Below are 17,712 nucleotides of genomic sequence, written 5' to 3'. Positions count from 1 at the left end.
AGAAGAGCTCTGGGTTCCTGGTAAATGTAGGAGTAGAACAGCTCTGGGTTCCCAGTAAATGTAGGAGTAGAAGAGCTCTGGGTTCCTGGGGAATGTAGGAGTAGAACAGCTCTGGGTTCCTGGGGAATGTAGGAGTAGAACAGCTCTGGGTTCTTGGGGAATGTAGGAGTAGAACAGCTCTGGGTTTCAGGAGAATGTAGGAGTAGAACAGTTCTTGGTTTCAGGAGATTGTAGGAGTAGAACAGTTCTGGGTTTCAGGAGAATATAGGAGTAGAACAGCTCTGGGTTTCAGGAGAATGTAGGAGTAGAACAGCTCTGGGTTTCAGGAGAATGTAGGAGTAGAACAGTTCTGGGTTTCAGGATAATGTAGGAGTAGAACAGTTCTTGGTTTCAGGAGAATGTAGGAGTAGAACAGTTCTGGGTTTCAGGAGAATGTAGGAGTAGAACAGTTCTGGGTTGCAGGAGAATGTAGGAATATAACAGCTCTGGATTTCAGGAGAATTTAGGAGTAGAACAGCTGTGGGTTCTTGGGGAATGTAGGAGTAGAACAGCTCTGGGTTTCAGGAGAATGTAGGAGTAGAACAGTTCTTGGTTTCAGGAGATTGTAGGAGTAGAACAGTTCTGGGTTTCAGGAGAATATAGGAGTAGAACAGCTCTGGGTTTCAGGAGAATGTAGGAGTAGAACAGCTCTGGGTTTCAGGAGAATGTAGGAGTAGAACAGTTCTGGGTTTCAGGATAATGTAGGAGTAGAACAGTTCTTGGTTTCAGGAGAATGTAGGAGTAGAACAGTTCTGGGTTTCAGGAGAATGTAGGAGTAGAACAGTTCTGGGTTGCAGGAGAATGTAGGAATATAACAGCTCTGGATTTCAGGAGAATTTAGGAGTAGAACAGCTCTGGGTTTCAGGAGAATGTAGGAGAAGAACAGCTCTGGGTTTCCGGAGATTGTAGGAGTAGAACAGTTCTGGGTTTCAGGAGAATGTAGGAGTAGAACAGCTCTGGGTTCCTGGTGAATGTAGGAGTAGAACAGTTCTGGGTTTCAGGAGAATGTAGGAGTAGAACAGCTCTGGGTTTCAGGAGAATGTAGAAGTAGAACAGCTCTGGGTTTCAGGAGATTGTAGGAGTAGAACAGTTCTGGGTTTCAGGAGAATGTAGGAGTAGAACAGCTCTGGGTTCCTGGTGAATGTAGGAGTAGAACAGTTCTGGGTTTCAGGAGAATGTAGGAGTAGAACAGCTCTGGGTTTCAGGAGAATGTAGAAGTAGAACAGCTCTGGGTTTCAGGAGAATGTAGGAGTAGAACAGTTCTGGGTTTCAGGAGAATGTAGGAGTTAAACAGTTCTGGGTTTAAGGAGAATGTAGGAGTAGAACAGCTCTGGGTTTCAGTTGAATGTAGGAGTAGAACAGTTCTGGGTCTCAGGAGATTGTAGGAGTAGAACAGTTCTGGGTTTCAGGATAATGTAGGAGTAGAAAAGCTCTGGGTTCCTGGTGAATGTAGGGGTAGAACAGTTCTGGGTTTCAGGAGAATGTAGGAGTAGAACAGTTCTGGGTTTCAGGAGAATGTAGCAGTAGAACAGTTCTGGGTTTCAGGAGAATGTAGGAGTAGAACAGTTCTTGGTTTCAGTAGAATGTAGGAGTAGAACAGTTCTGGGTTTCAGGAGAATGTAGGAGTAGAACAGCTCTGGGTTTCAGGAGAATGTAGGAGTAGAACAGCTCTGGGTTTAAGGAGAATGTAGGAGTATAACAGTTATGGGTTTCAGGAGGTTGTAGGAGTAGAACAGTTTTGGGTTTCAGGAAAATGTACGAGTAGAACAGCTCTGGGTTCCTGGTGAATGTAGGAGTAGAACAGTTCTGGGTTTAAGGTCAATGTAGGAGTAGAACAGTTCTGGGTTTCAGGAGAATGTAGAAGTAGAACAGCTCTGGGTTTCAGGAGAATGTAGGAGTAGAACAGTTCTGGGTTTCAGGAGAATGTAGGAGTAGAACAGCTCTGGGTTTCAGGAGAATGTAGGAGTAGAACAGTTCTGGGTTTCAGGAGAATGTAGGAGTAGAACAGTTCTTGGTTTCAGGAGAATGTAGGAGTAGAACAGTTCTGGGTTTCAGGAGAATGTAGGAGTAGAACAGTTCTGGGTTTCAGGAGAATGTAGGAATAGAACAGCTCTGGATTTCAGGAGAATTTAGGAGTAGAACAGCTCTGGGTTTCAGGAGAATGTAGGAGTAGAACAGCTCTGGGTTTCAGGAGAATGTAGGAGTAGAACAGTTCTTGGTTTCAGGAGAATGTAGGAGTAGAACAGTTCTGGGTTTCAGGAGAATGTAGGAGTAGAACAGCTCTGGGGTTCAGGAGAATGTAGGAGTAGAACAGTTCTGGGTTTCAGGAGAATGTAGGAGTAGAACAGTTCTTGGTTTCAGGAGAATGTAGGAGTAGAACAGTTCTGGGTTTCAGGAGAATGTAGGAGTAGAACAGTTCTGGGTTTCAGGAGAATGTAGGAATAGAACAGCTCTGGATTTCAGGAGAATTTAGGAGTGGAACAGCTCTGGGTTTCAGGAGAATGTAGGAGTAGAACAGCTCTGGGTTTCAGGAGATTGTAGGAGTAGAACAGTTCTGGGTTTCAGGTGAATGTAGGAGTAGAACAGCTCTGGGTTCCTGGTGAATGTAGGAGTAGAACAGTTCTGGGTTTCAGGAGAATGTAGGAGTAGAACAGCTCTGGGTTTCAGGAGAATGTAGGAGTAGAACAGCTCTGGGTTTCAGGAGATTGTAGGAGTAGAACAGTTCTGGGTTTCAGGAGAATGTAGGAGTAGAACAGTTCTGGGTTTCAGGAGAATGTAGGAGTAGAACAGCTCTGGGTTTCAGGAGAATGTAGAAGTAGAACAGCTCTGGGTTTCAGGAGAATGTAGGAGTAGAACAGTTCTGGGTTTCAGGAGAATGTAGGAGTAAAACAGTTCTGGGTTTTAGGAGAATGTAGGAGTAGAACAGGTCTGGGTTTCAGGAGAATGTAGGAGTAGAACAGTTCTGGGTCTCAGGGGATTGTAGGAGTAGAACAGTTCTGGGTTTCAGGATAATGTAGGAGTAGAAAAGCTCTGGGTTCCTGGTGAATGTAGGAGTAGAACAGTTCTGGGTTTCAGGAGAATGTAGGAGTAGAACAGTTCTGGGTTTCAGGAGAATGTAGCAGTAGAACAGTTCTGGGTTTCAGGAGAATGTAGGAGTAGAACAGCTCTGGGTTTCAGGAGATTGTAGGAGTAGAACAGTTCTGGGTTTCAGGTGAATGTAGGAGTAGAACAGCTCTGGGTTCCTGGTGAATGTAGGAGTAGAACAGTTCTGGGTTTCAGGAGAATGTAGGAGTAGAACAGCTCTGGGTTTCAGGAGAATGTAGAAGTAGAACAGCTCTGGGTTTCAGGAGATTGTAGGAGTAGAACAGTTCTGGGTTTCAGGAGAATGTAGGAGTAGAACAGCTCTGGGTTCCTGGTGAATGTAGGAGTAGAACAGTTCTGGGTTTCAGGAGAATGTAGGAGTAGAACAGCTCTGGGTTTCAGGAGAATGTAGAAGTAGAACAGCTCTGGGTTTCAGGAGAATGTAGGAGTAGAACAGTTCTGGGTTTCAGGAGAATGTAGGAGTAGAACAGTTCTGGGTTTTAGGAGAATGTAGGAGTAGAACAGGTCTGGGTTTCAGGAGAATGTAGGAGTAGAACAGTTCTGGGTCTCAGGGGATTGTAGGAGTAGAACAGTTCTGGGTTTCAGGATAATGTAGGAGTAGAAAAGCTCTGGGTTCCTGGTGAATGTAGGAGTAGAACAGTTCTGGGTTTCAGGAGAATGTAGGAGTAGAACAGTTCTGGGTTTCAGGAGAATGTAGCAGTAGAACAGTTCTGGGTTTCAGGAGAATGTAGGAGTAGAACAGTTCTGGGTTTCAGGAGAATGTAGGAGTAGAACAGTTCTGGGTTTCAGGAGAATGTAGGAGTAGAACAGCTCTGGGTTTCAGGAGAATGTAGGAGTAGAAAAGCTCTGGGTTTCAGGAGAATGTAGGAGTAGAACAGTTATGGGTTTCAGGAGGTTTTAGGAGTAGAACAGTTCTGGGTTTAGAGAAGTTGTAGGAGTAGAACAGTTTTGGGTTTCAGGAAAATGTACGATTAGAACAGCTCTGGGTTCCTTGTGAATGTAGGAGTAGAACAGTTCTGGGTTTCAGGACAATGTAGGAGTAGAACAGTTCTGGGTTTTAGGAGAATGTAGAAGTAGAACAGCTCTGGGTTTAAGGAGAATGTAGGAGTAGAACAGTTCTAGGTTTCAGGAGAATGTAGGAGTAGAACAGCTCTGGGTTTCAGGAGAATGTAGGAGTGGAACAGCTCTGGGTTTCAGGAGAATGTAGGAGAAGAACAGCTCTGGGTTTCAGGAGATTTTAGGAGTAGAACAGTTCTGGGTTTCAGGAGAATGTAGGAGTAGAACACTTCTTGGTTTCAGGAGAATGTAGGAGTAGAACAGCTCTGGGTTTCAGGAAAATGTAGAAGTAGAACAGCTCTGGGTTTCAGGAAATTGTAGAGGTAGAACAGTTCTGGGTTTCAGGAGAATGTAGGAGTAGAACAGTTCTGTGTTTCAGGAGAATGTAGGAGTAGAACAGCTCTGGGTTTCAGGAGAATGTAGGAGTAGAACAGCTCTGGGTTTCAGGAGAATGTAGGAGTAGAACAGCTCTGGGGTTCAGGAGATTTTAGGAGTAGAACATCTCTGGGTTTAAGGAGAATGTAGGAGTAGAACAGTTCTGGGTCACAGGAGAATTTAGGAGTAGAACATCTCTAGGTTTTAGGAGAATGTAGGAGTAGAACAGTTCTGGGTCTCAGGAGATTGTAGGAGTAGAACAGTTCTGGGTTTCAGGATAATGTAGGAGTAGAACAGCTCTGGGTTTCAGGAGAATGCAGAAGTAGAACAGCTCTGGGTTTAAGGAGAATGTAGGAGTGGAACAGTTCTGGGTTGCAGGAGAACGTAGGAGTAGAACAGCTCTGGGTTTCAGGAGAATTTAGGAGTAGAACAGCTCTGGGTTTCAGGAGAATGTAGGAGTAGAATAGCTCTGGGTTCCTGGTGAATGTAGGAGTAGAACAGTTCTCAGTTTCAGGAGAATGTAGGAGTAGAACAGTTCTTGGTTTCAGGAGAATGTAGGAGTAGAACAGTTCTGGGTTTCAGGAAAATGTAGTAGTAGAACAGTTCTGGGTTTCAGGAGAATGTAGAGGTAGAACAGCTCTGGGTTTCAGGAAAGTGTAGGAGTAGAACAGTTCTGGGTTTCAGGAGAATTTAGACGTAGAACAGCTCTGGGTTTCAGGAAAATGTAGACATAGAACAGCTCTGGGTTTCAGGAGAATGTCGGCGTAGAACAGTTCTGGGTTTCAGGAGAATGCAGGAGTAGAACAGCTCTTGGTTTCAGGAAAATGCAGGAGTAGAACAGTTCTGGGTTTCAGGAGAATTTAGGAGTAGAACAGCTTTGGGTTTCAGGAGAATGTAGGAGTAAAACAGCTCTGGGTTTCAGGAGAATGTAGGAGTAGAACTGCTCTGGGGTTCAGGAGAATATTTGAGTAAAACAGCTCTGGGTTTCAGGAGAATGTAGGAGTAGAACAGTTCTGGGTTTCAGGAGAATGTAGGAGTAGAAGAGTTCTGGGTTTCAGGAGAATGTAGAAGTAGAACAGTTCTGGGTTTCAGGAAAATGTACGAGTAGAACAGCTCTGGGTTCCTGGTGAATGTAGGAGTACAACAGTTCTGGGTTTCAGGAGAATGTAGGAGTAGAACAGTTCTGGGTTTCAGGAGAATGTAGGAGTAGAACAGTTCTGGGTTTCAGGAGAATGTAGGAGTAGAACAGCTCTGGGTTTCAGGAGAATGTAGGAGTTGAACAGTTCTGGGTTGCAGGAGAATGTAGGAGTAGAACAGCTCTGGGTTTCAGGAGAATTTAGGAGTAGAACAGCTCTGGGTTTCAGGAGAATGTAGGAGTAGAATAGCTCTGGGTTCCTGGTGAATGTAGGAGTAGAACAGTTCTCAGTTTCAGGAGAATGTAGGAGTACAACAGTTCTTGGTTTCAGGAGAATGTAGGAGTAGAACAGTTCTGGGTTTCAGGAAAATGTAGTAGTAGAACAGTTCTGGGTTTCAGGAGAATGTAGAGGTAGAACAGCTCTGGGTTTCAGGAAAGTGTAGGAGTAGAACAGTTCTGGGTTTCAGGAGAATTTAGACGTAGAACAGCTCTGGGTTTCAGGAAAATGTAGACATAGAACAGCTCTGGGTTTCAGGAGAATGTCGGCGTAGAACAGTTCTGGGTTTCAGGAGAATGCAGGAGTAGAACAGTTCTTGGTTTCAGGAAAATGCAGGAGTAGAACAGTTCTGGGTTTCAGGAGAATTTAGGAGTAGAACAGCTTTGGGTTTCAGGAGAATGTAGGAGTAAAACAGCTCTGGGTTTCAGGAGAATGTAGGAGTAGAACTGCTCTGGGGTTCAGGAGAATATTTGAGTAAAACAGCTCTGGGTTTCAGGAGAATGTAGGAGTAGAAGAGTTCTGGGTTTCAGGAGAATGTAGGAGTAGAAGAGTTCTGGGTTTCAGGAGAATGTAGAAGTAGAACAGTTCTGGGTTTCAGGAAAATGTACGAGTAGAACAGCTCTGGGTTCCTGGTGAATGTAGGAGTACAACAGTTCTAGGTTTCAGGAGAATGTAGGAGTAGAACAGTTCTGGGTTTCAGGAGAATGTAGGAGTAGAACAGTTCTGGGTTTCAGGAGAATGTAGGAGTAGAGCAGCTCTGGGTTTCAGGAGAATGTAGGAGTAGAACAGCTCTGGGTTTCAGGAGAATGTAGGAGTAGAACAGTTCTGGGTTTCAGGAGAATGTAGGAGTAGAACAGCTCTGGGTTCCTTGTGAATGTAGGAGTAGAACACTTCTGGGTTTCAGGAGAATGTAGAAGTAGAACAGCTCTGGGTTTCAGGAAATTGTAGAGGTAGAACAGTTCTGGGTTTCAGGAGAATGTAGGAGTAGAACAGCTCTGGGTTTCAGGAGAATGTAGGAGTAGAACAGCTCTGGGTTTCAGGAGAATGTAGGAGTAGAACAGTTCTGGGTTTCAGGAGAATGTAGGAGTAGAACAGCTCTGGGTTTCAGGAGAATGTAGGAGTAAAACAGCTCTGGGGTTCAGAAGAATTTAGGAGTAGAACATCTCTGGGTTTCAGGAGAATGTAGGAGTAGAACAGTTCTGGGTCACAGGAGAATTTAGGAGTAGAACATCTGTAGGTTTCAGGAGAATGTAGGAGTAGAACAGCTCTGGGTTTCAGGAGAATGTAGAAGTAGAACAGCTCTTTGTTCAAGGAGAATGTAGGAGTAGAACAGTTCTGGGTCGCAGGAGAATGTAGGAGTAGAACAGTTCTGTGTTTCAGGAGAATGTAGAAGTAGAACAGCTCTGGGTTTCAGGAGAATGTAGAAGTAGAACAGCTCTGGGTTTCAGGAGAATGTAGGAGTAGAAGAGTTCTGGGTTTCAGGAGAATGTAGGAGTAGAAGAGTTCTGGGTTTCAGGAGAATGTAGAAGTAGAACAGTTCTGGGTTTCAGGAAAATGTACGAGTAGAACAGCTCTGGGTTCCTGGTGAATGTAGGAGTACAACAGTTCTAGGTTTCAGGAGAATGTAGGAGTAGAACAGTTCTGGGTTTCAGGAGAATGTAGGAGTAGAACAGTTCTGGGTTTCAGGAGAATGTAGGAGTAGAACAGCTCTGGGTTTCAGGAGAATTTAGGAGTAGAACAGCTCTTGGTTTCAGGAGAATGTAGGAGTAGAATAGCTCTGGGTTCCTGGTGAATGTAGGAGTAGAACAGTTCTCAGTTTCAGGAGAATGTAGGAGTAGAACAGTTCTTGGTTTCAGGAGAATGTAGGAGTAGAACAGTTCTGGGTTTCAGGAAAATGTAGTAGTAAAACAGCTCTGGGTTTCAGGAGAATGTAGGAGTAGAAGAGTTCTGGGTTTCAGGAGAATGTAGGAGTAGAACGGTTCTGGGTCTCAGGAGATTGTAGGAGTAGAACAGTTCTGGGTTTCAGGATAATGTAGGAGTAGAACAGCTCTAGGTTCCTAGTGAATGTAGGAGTAGAACAGTTCTGGGTTTCAGGAGAATGTAGGAGTAGAACAGTTCTGGGTTTCAGGAGAATTTAGGAGTAGAACAGCTCTGGGTTTCAGGAGAATGTAGGAGTAAAACAGCTCTGGGTTTCAGGAGAATTTAGGAGTAGAACAGCTCTGGGTTTCAGGAGAATGTAGGAGTAAAACAGCTCTGGGTTTCAGGAGAATGTAGGAGTAGAACTGCTCTGGGTTTCAGGAGAATGTAGGAGTAAAACAGCTCTGGGTTTCAGGAGAATTTAGGAGTAGAACAGCTCTGGGTTTCAGGAGAATGTAGGAGTAGAACTGCTCTGGGTTTCAGGAGAATGTAGGAGTAGAACTGCTCTGGGTTTCAGGAGAATGTAGGAGTAAAACAGCTCTGGGTTTCAGGAGAATTTAGGAGTAGAACAGCTCTGGGTTTCAGGAGAATGTAGGAGTAAAACAGCTCTGGGTTTCAGGAGAATGTAGGAGTAGAACTGCTCTGGGTTTCAGGAGAATGTAGGAGTAGAACAGCTCTGGGTTTCAGGAGAATGTAGGAGTAGAACTGCTCTGGGTTTCAGGAGAATGTAGGAGTAAAACAGCTCTGGGTTTCAGGAGAATTTAGGAGTAGAACAGCTCTGGGTTTCAGGAGAATTTAGGAGTAGAACAGCTCTGGGTTTCAGGAGAATGTAGGAGTAGAACAGCTCTGGGTTTCAGGAGAATTTAGGAGTAGAACAGCTCTGGGTTTCAGGAGAATTTAGGAGTAAAACAGCTCTGGGTTTCAGGAGAATTTAGGAGTGAAACAGCTCTGGGTTTCAGGAGAATGTAGGAGTAGAACAGCTCTGGGTTTCAGGAGAATTTAGGCGTAAAACAGCTCTGGGTTTCAGGAGAATGTAGGAGTAGAAAAGCTCCGGGTTTCAGGAGAATGTAGGAGTAGAACAGCTCTGGGTTTCAGGATAATGTAGGAGTAGAACAGTTCTGGGTTTCAGGAGAATGTAGGAGTAGAACAGTTTTGGGTTTCAGGAGAATGTAGGAGTAGAACAGTTCTGGGTTTCAGGATAATGTAGGAGTAGAACAGTTCTGGGTTTCAGGAGAATGTAGGAGTAGAACAGTTCTGGGTTTTAGGAGAATGTAGGAGTAGAACAGTTCTGGGTTTCAGGATAATGTAGGAGTAGAACAGTTCTGGGTTTCAGAAGAATGTAGGAGTAGAACAGTTCTGGGTTTTAGGAGAATGTAGGAGTAGAACAGTTCTGGGTTTCAGGAGATTGTAGGAGTAGAACAGTTCTGGGTTTCAGGATAATGTAGGAGTAGAACAGTTCTGGGTTTCAGGATAATGTAGGAGTAGAACAGTTCTGGGTTTCAGGAGAATGTAGGAGTAGAACAGCTCTGGGTTTCAGGAGAATGTAGGAGTAGAACAGCTCTGGGTTTCAGGATAATGTAGGAGTAGAACAGTTCTGGGTTTCAGGAGAATGTAGGAGTAGAACAGTTTTGGGTTTCAGGAGAATGTAGGAGTAGAACAGTTCTGGGTTTCAGGATAATGTAGGAGTAGAACAGTTCTGGGTTTCAGGAGAATGTAGGAGTAGAACAGTTCTGGGTTTTAGGAGAATGTAGGAGTAGAACAGTTCTGGGTTTCAGGATAATGTAGGAGTAGAACAGTTCTGGGTTTCAGAAGAATGTAGGAGTAGAACAGTTCTGGGTTTTAGGAGAATGTAGGAGTAGAACAGTTCTGGGTTTCAGGAGATTGTAGGAGTAGAACAGTTCTGGGTTTCAGGATAATGTAGGAGTAGAACAGTTCTGGGTTTCAGGATAATGTAGGAGTAGAACAGTTCTGGGTTTCAGGAGAATGTAGGAGTAGAACAGTTCTGGGTTTTAGGAGAATGTAGGAGTAGAACAGTTCTGGGTTTCAGGAGATTGTAGGAGTAGAACAGTTCTGGGTTTCAGGATAATGTAGGAGTAGAACATTTCTGGGTTTCAGGAGAATGTAGGAGTAGAACAGTTTTGGGTTTCAGGAGCATGTAGGAGTAGAACAGCTCTGGGTTCCAGGAGAATGTAGGAGTAGAACAGTTCTGGGTTCCAGGAGAATGTAGGAGTAGAACAGCTCTGGGTTCCAGGAGAATGTAGTTCCCCCCCATGTGGGCACCGGTGTTTGAAAATTGCATGCCGTTATGTTTATGGGACAATAATTGGAACAAACAGAGGGGGGCGGAAGAGACACCCTCATGTATATTGGGTTCCGGGTGGGCCTGTACCTACCTGCCCATATATAATTATGACGTATGTGCTAACTCTAGATCTCAGGTGGATACGGAGAAGCTACGCAGGAACACACACGTCCTTTTGGAGGCGCTGGCGAGGTTCCTTTATAAAGAACCCATGAAGGTACAGCCTCATCTGCCCCATTATCTGCCCCATTCCTCATTCCCACCTACCTGGGCTCATACACAGCCTTTATACATTTGCCCCCTTCTGGATGTATCAGCCCCTGCAGCCCAGACCCCCCCCCCCATGGGAAGGGAATAGACACAGCCCTCTACTGCCCCCTTCTGGCTGAATCAGCCCCTGCAGCCCAGACCCCCCCCCCATGGGAAGGGAATAGACACAGCCCTGTACTGCCCCCTTCTGGCTGTATCAGCCCCTGCAGCCCAGACCCCCCCCCCCATGGGAAGGGAATAGTCACAGCCCTGTACTGCCCCCTTCTGGCTGTATCAGCCCCTGCAGCCCAGACCCCCCCCCCCATGGGAAGGGAATAGACACAGCCCTCTACTGCCCCCTTCTGGCTGTATCAGCCCCTGCAGCCCAGACCCGCCCCCATGGGAAGGGAATAGACACAGCCCTGTCCTGCCCCCTTCTGGCTGTATCAGCCCCTGCAGCCCAGACCCCCCCCCCATGGGAAGGGAATAGACACAGCCCTCTACTGCCCCCTTCTGGCTGTATCAGCCCCTGTAGCCCAGACCCCCCCCCCCCATGGGAAGGGAATAGACCACAGCCCTGTCCTGCCCCCTTCTGGCTGTATCAGCCCCTGCAGCCCAGACCCCCCCCCCCCATGGGAAGGGAATAGACACAGCCCTCTACTGCCCCCTTCTGGCTGTATCAGCCCCTGTAGCCCAGACCCCCCCCCCCATGGGAAGGGAATAGACACAGCCCTGTACTGCCCCCTTCTGGCTGTATCAGCCCCTGCAGCCCAGACCCCCCCCCCCATGGGAAGGGAATAGACACAGCCCTGTACTGCCCCCTTCTGGCTGTATCAGCCCCTGCAGCCCAGACCCCCCCCCCATGTGAAGGGAATAGACACAGCCCTGTACTGCCCCCTTCTGGCTGTATCAGCCCCTGCAGCCCAGACCCCCCCCCCCCATGGGAAGGGAATAGACACAGCCCTGTACTGCCCCCTTCTGGCTGTATCAGCCCCTGCAGCCCAGACCCCCCCCCCCATGGGAAGGGAATAGACACAGCCCTGTACTGCCCCCTTCTGGCTGTATCAGCCCCTGTAGCCCAGACCCCCCCCCCCATGGGAAGGGAATAGACACAGCCCTGTACTGCCCCCTTCTGGCTGTATCAGCCCCTGTAGCCCAGACCCCCCCCCCCATGGAAGGGAATAGACACAGCCCTGTACTGCCCCCTTCTGGCTGTATCAGCCCCTGCAGCCCAGACCCCCCCCCCATGGGAAGGGAATAGACACAGCCCTGTACTGCCCCCTTCTGGCTGTATCAGCCCCTGCAGCCCAGACCCCCCCCCCCCATGGGAAGGGAATAGACACAGCCCTGTACTGCCCCCTTCTGGCCGTGCAGCTAATCACATGTTACTTCTCATTTTCAGGCAATTCCAGAGGATTTTCTCATATTTCAGGGGGAAATGGTGAGTTTTCCGTTTGTTTGGAAGAGCTGATTAAAGGGGAAGTCACCCTGCGGGATTGGGCAGTGATATTAATCCCACTGACACGCAGCAAGTTCCGTTACTCGATGGGACCCAATGATAAACACAAATAGTCCCACTGGGCCGATATTGAACCCTCGGCATTGGGGGGGGGCTGCTGCAGACTGTACCGGCTTGCATATCAATGAATTTATTGCTTCAGCAGTTGGGTTGTATCTGCCCCATTCCCATATGGGATTTGCTGCCTGGGGGCTTTATTCCACTGGGGCACATGGGGGCAGCATTCCCTTACACCCAATACACAGATCCTGGGGTTCTACTCGTGTCCCCTCTGTATAAGTTCTGAATCTGGGACCCCCCCCCACAGCATTACCAGCTGCTCACTAATAGGGGGGGCTGTGACTGAACCCCCCAGGGGCAGCAGGGGGCAGTTGGCAGAATGACTCCCACCCCCCCCCCCATCATTTAGCCTTTATCTCCAGTAATTGCTGAGAGTTTCCTTCGCAGGAGGTGGATGGGTCTCGCCTGACGGCCACCCTGGATTGGTTGGTGGCCCAGCCCCGCGCTGCGCAGCTATTGGGGGAGAAGCACCCCCTGCTCATCACCATGGAGACTCTATTCAGGAGGTACCTGAGAGACACCAAGCGCCACGTGTTCCGGCCGGATGAGAGGTGAGCAGCTCCCTGTAGCTCATACTGGTTCCTCGGGGGCGGTCCTACAGGGACATTGTCCTATCAGAAGCACCTTATCTATTTCTATTGGCCAATTGTCCTAATGTATCAAGAATCCTGTAACTCCCCCTGCAGGGCCTGGACCCCCAGCGTCAATACTGGCTTTTCCCATTGGTCACTTACAGACTGGTAACCAGTGCGCCCCCTTTTCTCTCTTACAGTGACCCCGAGTTTGTCTTCTATGATCAGCTGAAACAGACCATGACGTCCCACAGGTAAGGGGCCTATTGTGCCCCCATACTGGCACCGTGCCCTGCTGCCAACTGTCGGGCTGTAAGGGGCCTATTGTGCCCCCATACTGGCACCGTGCCCTGCTGCCAACTGTCGGGCTGTAAGGGGCCTATTGTGCCCCCATACTGGCACCGTGCCCTGCTGCCAACTGTCGGGCTGTAAGGGGCCTATTGTGCCCCCATACTGGCACCGTGCCCTGCTGCCAACTGTCGGGCTGTAAGGGGCCTATTGTGCCCCCATACTGGCACAGTGCCCTGCTGCCAACTGTCAGGCTGTAAGGGGCCTATTGTGCCCCCATACTGGCACCGTGCCCTGCTGCCAACTGTCGGGCTGTAAGGGGCCTATTGTGCCCCCATACTGGCACCGTGCCCTGCTGCCAACTGTGAGGCTGTAAGGGGCCTATTGTGCCCCCATACTGGCACCGTGCCCTGCTGCCAACTGTCGGGCTGTAAGGGGCGTATTGTGCCCCCATACTGGCACCGTGCCCTGCTGCCAACTGTCAGGCTGTAAGGGGCCTATTGTGCCCCCATACTGGCACCGTGCCCTGCTGCCAACTGTCAGGCTGTAACGGGCCTATTGTGCCCCCATACTGGCACCATGCCCTGCTGCCAACTGTCGGGCTGTAAGGGGCCTATTGTGCCCCCATACTGGCATCGTGCCCTGCTGCCAACTGTCGGGCTGTAAGGGGCCTATTGTGCCCCCATACTGGCACCGTGCCCTGCTGCCAACTGTTGGGCTGTAAAGGCCCTACTGGTGCCACAGCCAAATGGGCACAAACTGCATCTCCCCCCAAACCTTCAGTCAGGAGGGGGTGTGAGCAGTAAGCAGAACCAGACCCCCACTCAGCTGTGTATTCTGCCCCCATTGGTCCCTGCCCCAGTGAGCTTACAATCTAAGGTCCCTATCCCATTCCCATCAGTCCCTGCCCCAGTGAGCTTACACTCTAAGGTCCCTATCCCATTCCCATCAGTCCCTGCCCCAGTGAGCTTACAATCTAAGGTCCCTATCCCATTCCCATTAGTCCCTGCCCCAGTGAGCTTACAATCTAAGGTCCCTATCCCATTCCCATCAGCCCCTGCCCCAGTGAGCTTACAATCTAAGGTCCCTATCACATTCCCATCAGTCCCTGCCCCAGTGAGCTTACAATCTAAGGCCCCTATCACATTCCCATCAGCCCCTGCCCCAGTGAGCTTACAATCTAAGGTCCCTATCCCATTCCGATCAGCCCCTGCCCCAGTGAGCTTACAATCTAAGGTCCCTATCACATTCCCATCAGTCCCTGCCCCAGTGAGCTTACGATCTAAGGTCCCTATCACATTCCCATCAGCCCCTGCCCCAGTGAGCTTACAATCTAAGGTCCCTATCCCATTCCCATCAGTCCCTGCCCCAGTGAGCTTACAATCTAAGGTCCCTATCACATTCCCATCAGTCCCTGCCCCAGTGAGCTTACGATCTAAGGTCCCTATCACATTCCCATCAGCCCCTGCCCCAGTGAGCTTACGATCTAAGGTCCCTATCCCATTCCCATCAGTCCCTGCCCCAGTGAGCTTACAATCTAAGGTCCCTATCACATTCCCATCAGTCCCTGCCCCAGTGAGCTTACAATCTAAGGTCCCTATCCCATTCCCATCAGCCCCTGCCCCAGTGAGCTTACAATCTAAGGTCCCTATCACATTCCCATGAGTCCCTGCCCCAGTGAGCTTACGATCTAAGGTCCCTATCCCATTCCCATCAGCCCCTGCCCCAGTGAGCTTACAATCTAAGGTCCCTATCCCATTCCCATCAGCCCCTGCCCCAGTGAGCTTACAATCTAAGGTCCCTATCACATTCCCATCAGCCCCTGCCCCAGTGAGCTTACGATCTAAGGTCCCTATCCCATTCCCATCAGTCCCTGCCCCAGTGAGCTTACAATCTAAGGTCCCTATCACATTCCCATCAGTCCCTGCCCCAGTGAGCTTACAATCTAAGGTCCCTATCCCATTCCCATCAGTCCCTGCCCCAGTGAGCTTACGATCTAAGGTCCCTATCACATTCCCATGAGTCCCTGCCCCAGTGAGCTTACGATCTAAGGTCCCTATCACATTCCCATCAGTCCCTGCCCCAGTGAGCTTACGATCTAAGGTCCCTATCACATTCCCATCAGCCCCTGCCCCAGTGAGCTTACGATCTAAGGTCCCTATCCCATTCCCATCAGTCCCTGCCCCAGTGAGCTTACAATCTAAGGTCCCTATCACATTCCCATCAGTCCCTGCCCCAGTGAGCTTACAATCTAAGGTCCCTATCCCATTCCCATCAGTCCCTGCCCCAGTGAGTTTACAATCTAAGGTCCCTATCACATTCCCATGAGTCCCTGCCCCAGTGAGCTTACAATCTAAGGTCCCTATCACATTCCCATCAGTCCCTGCCCCAGTGAGCTTACGATCTAAGGTCCCTATCACATTCCCATCAGCCCCTGCCCCAGTGAGCTTACGATCTAAGGTCCCTATCCCATTCCCATCAGTCCCTGCCCCAGTGAGCTTACAATCTAAGGTCCCTATCACATTCCCATCAGTCCCTGCCCCAGTGAGCTTACAATCTAAGGTCCCTATCCCATTCCCATCAGTCCCTGCCCCAGTGAGCTTACAATCTAAGGCCCCTATCCCATTCCCATCAGTCCCTGCCCCAGTGAGCTTACAATCTAAGGTCCCTATCCCATTCCCATCAGTCCCTGCCCCAGTGAGCTTACGATCTAAGGTCCCTATCACATTCCCATCAGCCCCTGCCCCAGTGAGCTTACGATCTAAGGTCCCTATCACATTCCCATGAGTCCCTGCCCCAGTGAGCTTACAATCTAAGGTCCCTATCCCATTCCCATCAGTCCCTGCCCCAGTGAGCTTACAATCTAATGCCCCTATCCCATTCCCATCAGTCCCTGCCCCAGTGAGCTTACAATCTAATGCCCCTATCACAGACACAGTGCCTGCAGATAGTGCCCTGGCTGGAACTGATCCTGGGGCCCCGGTGCTGAGTAAATACCCCCTGAGACACCGCACTCTGTTTAACCCCCCCCCATCACCTCTTTTTTCCAGAGTGAAGCCCCCCGTGTTCGACCTGTTCATGGCGTTTCTCATCGCTGGGTACTTGGCGCTGACCCATCAGGCGGTTCAGGTGAGGGCACAGACGCTGCTTGGAACCAACGGATCAGAATCTCTCGGCACTTTTGCCATTTACATTCAGGTTTTATCTAGTTTTCGAGATACTATCAGTTTATATAATAACACAACAGAGCCACCTGCTGGTCATGAGAAGGAACGTGCGCGTAGGGTTCCCCATTAATGGGAGGAGCCACGGGGCCCTTCCCTGGTCATTTCTGAGCTTTCACATGGGGCACATTTACTAAAATAAAATCTGATAGGAAAAATCGCAGTGACAAAACTAGCGTCAAAAATCCAAAACCTTTAAATTTTTGTGACAAAAGAAAGAACTTCAAGGAAAGGGGCGGGGCCTCTGGCGTCTGCACGCGGCACGTTTAACCTGAAAAACGGATTCGGATTTTTAGCCGTTTAGTGTTTTTTCCCTGAGACTTTTAGCGCTAAAAAACCCTCAATGGTTAATAAATGGGCCCCTAAGTGGCAGTTTCCTCTGCTCACAAACGTCATTTTCTGCCGACTGCGGCCGAACTGAACAGCAGGTGGCGCTGTTGTTATAAATGGGATCTTTGTGTCTTTATATAAAGATAAAGCTGCACAGAAATGGAACCTGGGCCCCCAGGGGCCACTGGGCAAGGAGGGATCAGCGAGGGCACGTGGGCATCTCATTGGCCCCCTCAGATCCTCCTCATTCCTTTATTTTCTTTCAGAGCTTCGGGCCCCTGTACAGATATGCCTGCCTCGTTGCCAGACAAAAGAGAAAATAACCCCCCTGGTGGCAGAAGAGGAATTTGCCCTTGGCTGCCATGTTGGAAATAGGGAGACAGAGGGGTTTTGTCCAACGACACATTGGCACTATGGCAGCTCCGCTGATTGGCTCTAGCCTGGCACAGCCCACTGGGAGGAGCCAGGAGTCTGGGGCTGCTTGAGGGGCTTGACCACCAGCTTATTACCCATAATTCACTGCAGTGCCTGTTTGCACTGACGTCTCATTGGCTGTTCCTGTAGAACAAAGCAGAACTGGGTCCAATCGCAAGGGCAGTGCCATGTGTCCCTTTCCCACAATCCTCTTGTTGTGGCCATACAACAGCGGGAAAGCCACCTCCAATGTCTGTACCACCCCTGCTTGGAGGCTGCTCCCTGTAACTACCCCCTTTACTTACGTTGCCTAATGTCAGTTACCCCCCCTGAAGCTTCATGCTGTGGCCCCTGGGGCTTTCCTACTCGGGGCCACACCGGGTTATCCCCCCTGGGGCTTCCCTACTCGGGGCCACACCGGGTTATCCCCCCTGGGGCTTCCCTACTCGGGGCCACACCGGGTTATCCCCCCTGGGGCTTTCCTACTCGGGGCCACACTGGGTATCCCTCCTGGAGCTTTCCTACTCGGGGCCAAACCGGGTTATCCCCCCTGGGGCTTTCCTACTCGGGGCCACACCGGGTTATCCCCCCTGGGGCTTTCCTACTCGGGGCCACACTGGGTATCCCCCCTGGGGCTTTCCTACTCGGGGCCACACTGGGTTATCCCCCCTGGGGCTTTCCTACTCGGGGCCACACCGGGTTATCCCCCCTGGGGCTTTCCTACTCGGGGCCACACCGGGTTATCCCCCCTGGGGCTTTCCTACTCGGGGCCACACCGGGTTATCCCCCCTGGGGCTTTCCTACTCGGGGCCACACTGGGTATCCCCCCTGGGGCTTTCCTACTCGGGGCCAC

The 17,712-nt window shown here is 49.6% G+C and overlaps 1 protein-coding gene across 1 annotated transcript in view; it reads left to right on the top strand.

Moving 5' to 3' along the window:
* Nucleotides 1-17,283, top strand: part of LOC101730472 (nicalin-like) — a 53,724-nt gene extending 36,441 nt beyond the window's left edge. Inside the window, exons 10-15 of the mRNA XM_031895041.1 lie at nucleotides 10,333-10,420; nucleotides 11,855-11,893; nucleotides 12,419-12,582; nucleotides 12,804-12,857; nucleotides 15,942-16,020; nucleotides 16,712-17,283. Coding sequence (XP_031750901.1) covers nucleotides 10,333-10,420; nucleotides 11,855-11,893; nucleotides 12,419-12,582; nucleotides 12,804-12,857; nucleotides 15,942-16,020; nucleotides 16,712-16,768 — 481 coding nt within the window. The 3' untranslated portion in view covers nucleotides 16,769-17,283. The remainder of the gene's footprint in view (nucleotides 1-10,332; nucleotides 10,421-11,854; nucleotides 11,894-12,418; nucleotides 12,583-12,803; nucleotides 12,858-15,941; nucleotides 16,021-16,711) is intronic.
* The last annotated feature ends 429 nt before the right edge of the window (nucleotides 17,284-17,712 follow it).

Source organism: Xenopus tropicalis, chromosome 1, assembly GCF_000004195.4.
Source record: "Xenopus tropicalis strain Nigerian chromosome 1, UCB_Xtro_10.0, whole genome shotgun sequence".
Taxonomy (NCBI): domain Eukaryota; kingdom Metazoa; phylum Chordata; class Amphibia; order Anura; family Pipidae; genus Xenopus; species Xenopus tropicalis.
The sequence above is the reverse complement of the archived record's forward strand: the minus strand, read 5'-3'. Positions and strand labels throughout refer to the sequence as shown.